The 11,367-nt window shown below is 38.5% G+C and overlaps 1 protein-coding gene across 1 annotated transcript; it reads left to right on the top strand.

Annotated features, from left to right (window-relative positions):
- The first annotated feature begins 7,401 nt into the window (after positions 1-7,401).
- On the top strand, positions 7,402-11,367 carry LOC143597029 (importin subunit beta-1-like). Its single transcript, XM_077075652.1, has 3 exons — positions 7,402-7,595; positions 8,472-10,887; positions 10,973-11,367. The coding sequence occupies exons 2-3, from the start codon at positions 8,477-8,479 to the stop codon at positions 11,175-11,177; spliced, it is 2,616 nt and encodes an 871-aa protein (XP_076931767.1). The 5' UTR covers positions 7,402-7,595; positions 8,472-8,476; the 3' UTR covers positions 11,178-11,367.

Here is an 11,367-nt window from a genome sequence, read left to right as displayed (position 1 = left end):
CAACAATGCTTAGAAGCAAAATGGATTTAACATTAACCTTTCGACTTAGGGCGTCGGCGACAACATTCTCTTTACCGGGATGGTAGCGAATTTCGCAATCATAATCACTAAGTAATTCGGCCCATCGTCGTTGTCTCATGTTGAGATCTTTTTGGTCAAAAATATGTTGGAGGCTTTTATGATCGGTAAAAACCACACATTTCGTACCATAAAGGTAATGTCTCCAGATTTTGAGAGCGAAAACGATGGCACCAAGTTCGAGATCGTGAGTCGTATAGTTCTTCTCATTGACCTTAAGTTGTCTTGATGCGTATGCGATGACTTGACCTCGTTGCATGAGAACACAACCACGGCCTTGATGGGATGTATCACAAAATACAACAAAATTGTCGTTTCCATCAGGAAGGGTTAGAACATGAGCATTGCAAAGCATGTCCTTGAGAGTACAAAAGGCTTCCTCTTGCTTCGAACCCCAATCGAAGGGTTGTCCCTTATGGGTGAGAGAGGTAAGAGGCAAAGAGATCTCGGAAAAATTTCGAATGAAACGCCGATAATATCTGGCCAAACCGAGGAAGGATCGAATTTCCGTGGGAGTCGTTTGAGTTTTCCAATCCTTAGCGGCCTCAATTTTAGAGGGATCAACAAGAATACCTTTGTCGTTTACGATGTGTCCCAAAAATTGAACTTCCTCGAGCCAAAATTCACATTTGGAGAATTTGGCATAGAGTTGTTCGTTTCTAAGGAGCTCGAGAATGGAACGCAAATGATGTTCATGTTCGGCTTTGGATTTAGAGAAGATAAGGATATCATCAATAAAAACAATAACGAATTTATCAATGAATGGTTTGCAAACGCGGTTCATGAGGTCCATAAATACCGCGGATGCATTTGTTAACCCGAAGAGCATAACCAAAAATTCGAAATATCCATATCGAGTACGGAAAGCGGTTTTAGGAATGTCTTCTTCGCGAACACGCAATTGATGATAACCCGATCGAAGGTCAATTTTGGAGAAACAAGTTGCGCCATGAAGTTGGTCGAATAAGTCGTCGATACGTGGCAAATGGGTAACGATTTTTAATAGTAAGCTTGTTAAATTCACGATAATCAATGCACATACGAAACGAACCATTTATCAGAAAGTTCTTCGATTTGGTTTGATAGTTCTTGCATTTCCGACGGGGCTAGACGATAAGGAGCCTTGGCCACGGGCATCGCGCCGGGCACAAGATCGATTTGGAATTCAATCGGACGAACGGGAGGAAGACCGGTAACATCATCGGGAAAGACATCAAGGAAATCACGAACAATAGGAATATCTTGGATCTTCCTTTCCTTGTTTTCTTTTGTCACCGAGGGAGTTAAAAACGGAACGTACTTTTGGCGTAAGTACTTTTGCGATTGAGCACACGACATGAGGTTTAGCCTTCGAGATGTTATGTTTCCAAAGACCTTAAGAACCTTGCCGTTGACGAGCGGGATGCGAATGAATTTATCAAAACAAACGACTTCGGCACGGTGCAAAGATAACCAACCCATGCCTACTATGACATAGAAGCTACCCATTTGCATCGGGATGAGATCGATGGAGAATTTATGCTTAGAAAGAATAAGAGAACTATCGCGGACGACGGAATCAATGGTAATAGAATTTCCATTGGCGATTTCAACAGAGAACGGTCGAGAAAGCTTAGTTCGAGGCATCTCAGTTTCGACTCAAATTTCAAAGAAATAAAACTTCTATCGGCACCGGTATCAAATAAAATAGAAGCCAAATGATAGTTCACCAAAAACATACCGTTCACAATATCGTTTGTCACTTGAGCTTGATTTGCATTCATCATGAACGCTCGCCCTCGATTAACATGGGTGAATTGAGGTGCTTGTTGTGGAGGTGGAGGTGGTGCTTGGGTTGCTTGGATGGGTTGGATGAGTGGTGCATTGAGTTGGGGAATTTGGGGTTGGTAAGTTTGAACTTGGTAGGCTTGGGTTTGGTAATAAGGTATGCTTACGGTTTGAGCTTGGTTGGCAAAAGCTAAACGTGGGCAATTGTGGCGGAAATGGTTTGGATCACCACAATTAAAGCAAGCTCGGGGTTGTTGGGGTTGGTTTGGTGGGTACGGTGCATAGAGGTTTTGGGCATTTGGGGAAAGTTTCTCGGTTGGTTTGGTTGGTTAGGTTGGTTGGGTTGGGTTCGTTGGGCGGATCCGCAAGAAGTGTTGAGATGACCATAGCGGTTACAAATAGTGCATTGGCGACATGGTAAGTGTGAAGGGTGGTGGTGTTGATAATTGTTACATAATGGGAAGGTACCGGTATAGGGCCTTCGGTTTTGTTGAAAAGTTTAGGTTTTTTGTTGAGGTTGGGTAACGGCAAAGTTTCGGTAGTTGTTTTTAGGTTTCTTCTTCTTGTTGTTGTTATTGTTGTGTCGGGAGGAGTTGGAGTAGTTTATAGCTTGTGGTGCGGGTTCATCCTTGGCTTGGGGAGCGGGCTCGGCTTTGGCTTTCTCGGTTGGTTTCTTGAGGGTTAGGGTACCCTCCTTCACATGATTTTCCGATAGCGCACCGGCAAAAGTGATGGCCTCCTCAAGGTTCGTGGGTTTGCTACTCATGACTGAGTCCCGGATTTTCATTGGTAGACCCCCAATGTATTTGTCAAGTTGACGTTCGGCTGGGGTAACCAAGTGAGGTACAAGAACGCTTAGCTCGTGGAAACGAAGCGAGTAAGCGGCGTTATCACCACTTTCTTGTTTTAGGTTGCAAAATTCTTCCTCAAGCTTTTGGAGCTCGTGTTTGAGACAAAATTTCTTCTTCATAAGCACCTTGAGCTTGGCCCATGGAAGAGCCATGGCCACATCCGTACCTTGGAGGTGCATAACACTACCCCACCATGTTAGGGCGGTTCCCCTAAACATGCTTGAAGCGAAGTTTGTCTTTTTTGCTTCGGGGCAATCGTTGTGTGAAAACACCTTCTCCACAGATTCGAACCATTGCAACAAGGTAGTCGCATAGTTGGTTCCAAAGAATTCGGACGGGTTGGCACTAGTAAATTGTTTAAGCAGGTAGGATGCGGGTTTGGGTTCAATAGGTGCAACAACGGGTGCGGGTTGGTTTGCTTGTATTTGGGTCATGAGTTCGGGAATCACAGCGGCCATTTTCTTGGCGATGATGGCGGCCATACGTCGATTGGAGTTCTTGCGTGGTTGGCGTCTTAGCGGAGGCATGCTAAAATTTAGAAAAAAAGGGATTAGTTTTGGGTAAAAGGAAATGAATATAAAGGTGTAAAATAAAATAAGATTTCGATTTTTGATTTGTGAATCCTAGAGTTAGTATGGAGAAGATGTTAGTGTTAGATAAAAATGTAAAACTTTGTTTATAAATAACAAAACCGTAAACAAAACGTAAATGATTTTGGGATGGTTAAAGCTTGAAAATTTTGAGATTTTGAGATTTATAGAGTCGGAAAAATCGTGCATGAAATCACCATGACTTGATATTCCAATACTAAATAAAAGGTTTTATAAAATACCACGTTGGAGTCTAAACATGTGCACGTAACCACCGCGACTTTTTCTTGTTTTAGACTCAAATAACAATGATAACACAATAAATCGAGATACAACGTCATGTCAAAAACACTAGTCCATGAACCACCGTAGATCTATTGTTTTTAACACCGAAAATTAGGATGGCGATCGGAACGCTCGCATTCGACTACTTAAAGAATTGGCATTTATAACACGGTTTATGGCCTAAAAAACGAGCATTATAACTCAACCATCCCAGGTAAGTAAATCAACTTCGATCCTTGGAATCTTTTTGTCAAATGGTCATTTTATAATGTCTCGTTTTCTATGATGGCTACAAACCCGATATAAACGCAACCTTTAAGGGATTTGAAACAACGGGATCCAAGTTAATCTTGTAATCCATAAAACACAATGAAGATCTACTTTTTGCGTTTCAAGGTAAGGATACCTTAGAAATACTATGAATGTGTGTGTATGTGAACATTTAGGATATTGGTGAATTTTAAACAAGTTTATAAATAAACATGCGATATGAACAAATAAATAGAGTAAACACATATGAACACACGTATAGGACCTTAAGCATAACAATTCTAGGTCGTTGCGTCTAACCACCTATCTTAATTGTCATGGCTCTGATACCAATATGTCACACCCCGACCAAAGGCGGCGGAACATGCCGGGGTGCAACGATTGCTCATAAGCGCAAGACGCTATTTAAGGCGACAATATTTAACAAACTCATTTCATTTCACAACATCGAAAATGTCACATAACCAAATATCATAGGTCAAATACAACAAAATATAGCAAATCAAATATTGTTCATTTTTGCTAATATCCTAACGGTATTTGTAACGATTTTTTCACCGAACTCCATAATCAACCTAGATGCAAACCTGTAACATTTCATAAAATAAAGTTTGTCAATACAAAGGTTGGTGAGCAATTCATAAGTTTGAACAATATGTATATAGTAAGAAACTCCACAATCTTGTTTACAAAACCACAAATAAATAACAATAATTTGGATAATATGAGGTCGCTAATAAGAATACATTAGCGGCACCGTCTATAAGAGAATACCAAATAGATTCGGATTTCATGAGGTCGTTAATAAGAATACATTAACGGCACCGTGCTATGAGAGAATACCAAATAGTTCACGAATTTATGAATCAACCTTCCAAAAGCGGTAAACACATAAACATATAATCATGTAAGCATAGAACACCAAATCGAGCATTTATTTAAGTAAAGTATACAATAACGTTTGTGGTTTAAGACTCAAGTATAAAGCATTTGATTTGAATAAGTATGAAATGTCACCCCAAAGCAAAAGATAGAAAACGGGGTATGAAGTTACTCACATTCAAGTAATAAACTTGAAAGTTTGATTATTTGGAGATTTGCCGGAACGACGAGTTAACGTATGAAGCCTAAAATAAAAGAAATCTTGGATTTAGAAAGGTTGCCTTGGAGATATTTAAATAAAATAATTGTTGCAAAAAGTAAACAATTTAAAGTTTGAGGTTTAAAATGTAACTATTTAGGAATTTATAATAATAACCCTTTAAAAATGTGAGTTTGCTCAAAACCGGGTTAAAGTATCTAACCTTAATATTTACTTAACCAATGTTAAGTAATAAGGTGGGAAAAATGCTAAAATGCAAGTTCCATTGGGACAAAGATACTAAAACGGGTTTTTGACGAGTGTTCGGGTTGTCGGTTCGGGTCTTGACGAGTGGTAAAACCCAAAGTCAACTTTCCAAAATATTAATTATTATGAGATAACTCATTAAAACATAATAACACTTAACCAAGTATGTAGATCTATTGTTTTAAAACTAACAACGTACGTTAAGAGAGTGTTCGGTTTTGTTGCTCCAACTATGATATGAGACCAAGTTGGATCCAACATTTCCAAGTACGTAACAAAATGATTAAAAATCAGTTTGTAAACTATTTTTAAAGAAATATACAAATCTTGATGGCTAAAAGCACACTTGTGTGTCTTAAGCGAGTAAAATCAGAACGGTTCGGTTTCCATCTCACAACAAGTTCATAGATGGATTCTACATACCTATATATCATAGATCTTGTATAAAAAATGTACAAATGAAAATATTTAAGTTCTACAACTAAAAGGTCAACAACAAGTCTTTTTAACAACAGTTCGGTTTGATTCGGTTTCCATCTCACAATGAGTTCATAGATGGTCTCCACATACCCAAGACTTGTAAATGTGACTAACAAACTAAAATGAGCAGAAGTTAGGCATAAATGATATGTATAAATAAGTTATGTGTGTGTATATATATCAAGAACACGAAGTCCTCCATGAAGCCTTGCCTTATGACGTTCGAAACTTAACCAACCGGAGTCGGTGAAGCAACTTACAAAGAAAACAAGGGGTGTGTATTATATATATGTTGTACCACCATATTCAAGAGTTAGTAATGTTAGATGAACAAGTTAGAATTAAATATAAAACTCAGTTTGACTTTTAGGAGTCAAACCTTCTAGAACACAATGAAAATAACCTTAAAATCTTTGAATTGAGAGAGAATTTGGAGTTGTAGCAGAGATTAATGGATGGAAAGGGTGGTGTATATATAGGGTAAGTTGAAATGGTCAAGCATAAAGGGTCTTGCATGAAAATGGGTTGGTTTTGGTCACATGTATGCATAAAACAAAGCAAAAACGAGCTGCTGATCTGAGTGTCCGTCGCGCCACGCGACCAGAATAGGGGTTCCCCTTCGCGGGGTTATTTTCCAGATTTTCAATATTTTCAAAAATGACAGTTTTGGCCCCCAAAGTTCGTTTTAAGTGATTTTTAAGCGTTTTAAAGTCCAAAATGAATGTTTTCAAGATCCAACAAGTGTAAAACAATATTGTAACATAAAATCCATCATTTTGATTATATCCAAGGTTTCAGATTACAAAACGGGTCGGTTTACATCAATAAAGTTTACAAAACGGATACGAATCGAGACCCGAAATTGACGAATGTCACAGTATCCCCTTCTTTAGGAAATTTCGTCACGAAATTAAGATGAAGACGACGATGCAAACAAATGTGGATACTTATCTTTCATTGCGTCTTCTCGTTCCCATGTAAACTCCTTATTGTATGTCGGTTCTTGCTAATAGGTTCTGGACATAACTGGTTCGGTCGTTTATTTGTCAAATGGGTTGTGCGAACTTTGCAAATTGCAAAACAAGTTTATACTATTATTGTATATCTTCTTTCACGGTAAAACTAATTTAGATTATAACATGAACATCCGTTATATTTTTAATGAAAACCTAATTTGAATTTAAATTAATCAATTGCGCAAATAGCACAAAGAAAAATCATATCATTTTATATTAAATTACCTTGAAAGCTAGCTTTAAAAAAATTGATCTTGGCTACTAGGTATTGAACACAAATAATGAAGATTTGAATTAAAGATTGATTAAATGGATGACGGTTAATAAATTACCCTATAAAAAACGGGGATTTGTGAATTTAGTTAAAAACGTTTTAATATTCAAGTCCTTTGATTTCACTTCTAGAATTGTCGGTTTTACCGGAACCAAACCGAGAACCGTCTAATGCAAATTCTGAGAACCGAGAACCATAATGTAACATACGTTAGCGGTTCCGAGACACCAGTTCAGTTCCGGTTCCTCGGTTCCGATGATTTTAAACCGATTTTTCTCACCCTTAGTTATATACATGGTTTAAAATTCGAACCACTGGTTGCAAATGGGCCAGGGTTTTAGAAAACATTGGCATTTAGCACGCTCCTGGCACGTGCAAGAATTCAAATTATATCCATGTCACCGATTACGAAATGGGCTAGGGTTTTAGAAAACATACACACACAGGTCGGCGGTCTCGGTCAGTTCGGTCAGCTGCCCGTTTCTTTTCACCTCTTCTTCATCCTCCCGCTTCATACCATTCATTCGAAATTATATATACTCTCTTTCTCTCTCTATATATATACACACACACATACCTCTTCTCTCTACACTTCATTTCGGTGCTTCAAATCTCATCTGCCTTCATCCGATTCAGGTATAATTTGTTAATTGTTGTTCTTATATTTTCAGGCTAGGGTTTATGTAACGCTTGATTATGTTAGGTTTTAGCTTAGATCTTAGAGTTTACTTAAGGATTTGTCGTTTCTTCCGTGTTTCTGTTTACCGATTGGAATGTTACGCTGCCTAGGGTTTATCGTTACTACGTTGAGCTTGTTGATTGAATGATGCTTCTGTTTTAGTTACGTGGTTATAGATCTTACTTTACTCGTTGATTGATGCTATTACTTTTAGGTTTACTCGTTATGTTGAGCAGGTTTTTACTGGTTGATGTTTTGTAACGAGTCGGTGGTGTTTTACGTTAGTAGTTGGTTTGGAATATTTTGGTTGATTAATGTTTCTAAATATAAATCTGTGATACTTCTATTCTATCAGTTTTGGTAGAAGGAGAATGATATTGATAGTTATTAGATTTTTTTCGCATGTTTAGAGTTATGTTGTTATGTTCTGAAAGTTTTCATTGGGAAAATTAGATGTGTAAGTGATTGAGATGGTTATAACTTGCAAAAAAAAATAAGAAGTCGCATTTTGTTTAGAAGCTACAGTTGATTTGCAGGCTCAAAATTATTCTGAGCATTTGTTGTTAGTCACTGTGATGCTGTTTTACTTTTATGACGTGATGTCTGTCACTGATAGTCTGCAACATTGTTTTCTAATTGTTATGCTGTTATGGTTGTTCTTAATATGATTTTCCTACTTGTTGCTAACATGACAAATTGACAACTGTGTTTTATGAGTTCTGGGGACGCATCATTTTTTTTTATAGACCGTGTTTAAAGTATGGAACTAAGTACACCAAGATATGTTTGCTGAATATGATTAAACTGATTTTTATTATTATTATTTTGTGTAGGAAAAATGGCTGTGGAGATCACACAATTCTTGTTATCTGCTCAATCAGCTGATTCAAAGGTCAGAACCGAGGCAGAGAACAACCTTAGGCAGTTTCAAGAGCAAAGCCTGCCTGGATTTCTTCTTTCTTTGTCACTAGAACTCTCAAACGATGGTAAACCTATCGAGTCCCGTAGGTTGGCTGGTATTGTGCTCAAGAACTCTTTGGATGCTAAAGATGCTACCACAAAGGAACACTTAGTGCAACGGTGGATGTCAAATGATGCATCATTCAGATCCCAAGTCAAGGGCTTGTTGTTAAACACACTCGGTTCATCCGTTTCTGAAGCAGGTCACACTGCTGCCCAAGTCATTGCAAAGATTGCTTCTATTGAAATTCCAAGAAAAGAATGGCCTGGACTTATTGGTTCGTTGCTTGGAAACATGACTCAACAAGATAAGCCAGCATCATTGAAACAGGCAACTTTAGAGGCACTCGGGTATGTATGTGAAGAGATATCTCACAGTGATCTTGTGCAAGATGAGGTTAACTCTGTCCTCACTGCTGTTGTTCAAGGTATGAATGTAAGTGAACCGACGTCGGTCCGTCTTGCAGCAACTACAGCATTGTACAATGCTCTTGATTTCGCACAAACAAATTTCGAAAACGAGATGGAGAGGAACTATATTATGAAAGTTGTTTGTGAAACTGCCACGGCGAAAGAAGCAGATATTAGACAAGCTGCGTTTGAATGTCTGGTTTCGATAGCATCAACTTACTATGAAGTTTTAGAGCCGTATATGCCGACTTTGTTTGAGCTAACTGCAAATGCTGTTAAAGGAGATGAAGAAGGTGTTGCTCTTCAAGCAATTGAGTTTTGGAGTTCTATCTGTGATGAAGAGATAGAGCTACAAGATTTTGAAACCGGTGATACTGATTCATACGCGCATTCATGTTTCATTAAAAAGGCTCTGTCTATGTTGGTTCCCATGTTGCTTGAAACTTTATTGAAGCAAGATGAAGAACAAGATCAAGAAGATGGAATCTGGAATCTTTCTATGGCAGGAGGGACGTGTCTTGGTCTTGTTGCTAAAACTGTAGGTGATGATATAGTGCCTTTAGTCATGCCTTTTGTGCAGGCTAACATTTCAAAGCCTGATTGGCGGTCTCGTGAGGCTGCCACATATGCATTTGGATCAATTCTTGAAGGCCCGAGTGTTGAAAAACTATCTCCAATGGTTGTCTCAGCTTTGGACTTTTTGCTTAATGCTATGAAGGATCAAAACAATCATGTGAAAGACACTACCGCATGGACTCTGGGTCGTATTTTTGAGCTGTTGCATAATCCTGCTGCTGGTTTTTCTGCTATTTCACCAACTAACTTTCAAAAAGTTATGGTGGTTCTTCTAGAAAGTATTAAAGATTCTCTAAATGTTGCAGAGAAGGTATGTGGAGCCATCTATTTTCTTGCTCAAGGGTATGAGGGTTTTGAAACTGGCTCATCCGTGCTTACACCGTACCTTCCAAATATTATTGCCTCACTTATCTCAACTGCGGAACGAACTGATGCTAACGATACAAAGTTAAGATCTGCTGCTTATGAAACCTTGAATGAAGTGGTTAGGTGTTCTAACCTTGCTGAATCATCTCAAATTATAACACAACTTCTTCCTGTTATCATGACCAAACTGGGACAAACAATCGAGCTTCAGATTCTGTCATCCGATGATAAAGAAAAACAAGGAGATTTGCAAGCTTTGCTCTGTGGTGTGATGCAAGTAATCATTCAGAAACTCGGGGGTAATGATGAAACCAAGCCCATTATACTTCAAGCTGCGGATCAAATCATGACTATATTTCTCTCAGTGTTTGCGTGTCGTAGCTCAACCGTACACGAAGAAGCAATGCTTGCCATTGGTGCTCTTGCATATGCCTCCGGACCCAAGTTTGAAAAATACATGTCTGAGTTTTACAAATATTTAGAAAAGGGTCTTCAAAACTATGAAGAATATCAAGTTTGTTCGATCTCGGTTGGTGTGGTTGGTGACATATGTCGGGCTTTGGATGACAAAATATTACCATACTGTGATAACATCATGACACTTCTACTTAAGGATCTTTCTAGTGGCGATCTGCATCGGTCCGTTAAGCCTCCAATTTTTTCATGCTTTGGTGACGTGGCGCTTGCGATTGGTGAGCATTTTGAAAAGTATGTTGCGTATGCAGTCCCAATGATGCAAGGAGCTGCTGAAGTGTGTGCGCAGATAGATGTTACTGATGAAGAGATGGTGGAATATGGTAATCAGTTGAAAAGAAGCATCTTTGAAGCGTATTCGGGTATTTTACAAGGGTTTAAGGGTTCAAAGGCTGAGATTATGTTGCCTTACGCTTCTCATTTGTTGAAGTTTATAGAAGCTGTTGCCAAGGATGCTAACAGGTATATAGTATTTTTATTTATTAATAAGTTGTGCTAGTTATGATTACAGAAAATGTTATAGGTGAAATACTATTGAGTTTTGCAGGGATGAGGGTGTGGTGAGAGCAGCAGTAGCAGTGTTGGGAGATCTTGCAGATGCACTTGGTTCACATGTGAAGGTGTTTATCAAAGATTTAGCATTTTGTAGCGAGTTTTTGGGAGAATGTCTTCAGTCTGATGATGAACAACTTAAGGAGACTGCTACTTGGACTCAAGGGATGATTGGGCGCGTGTTTTCAGTATGTGGGTAAATTTGGCAATTGAAAAGTATGCGTTTTTTATGGTACGTGTCTGAAGTTTTGGGTCGGGACAGGGAATGTCTGTTGAATGTTTTCTGTACTATGAATTTTAAGTACAAATTTGGGGAAAGGTCATTGTGTACGAGACTTGGCCACTATTACGGTGGCTGATCATTTTTATTAAATTTTCTTTGGTTGCATC

This window comes from Bidens hawaiensis, unplaced genomic scaffold (assembly GCF_021521415.1).
Source record: "Bidens hawaiensis isolate Kalapana, Puna unplaced genomic scaffold, B.hawaiensis_p1.1 tig00047496_1, whole genome shotgun sequence".
In the NCBI taxonomy this organism is placed as follows: Eukaryota; Viridiplantae; Streptophyta; class Magnoliopsida; order Asterales; family Asteraceae; genus Bidens; species Bidens hawaiensis.
This window is presented reverse-complemented; position numbering and strand designations above follow the sequence as displayed.

Coding starts and splice junctions, on each gene's coding strand:
- LOC143597029 (XM_077075652.1), top strand. CDS start 8,477: ATGGCTGTGGAGATCACACAATTCTTGTTATCTGCTCAATCAGCTGAT. Junction 10,888..10,972: donor GTTGCCAAGGATGCTAACAG/GTATATAGTATT, acceptor TGAGTTTTGCAG/GGATGAGGGTGTGGTGAGAG.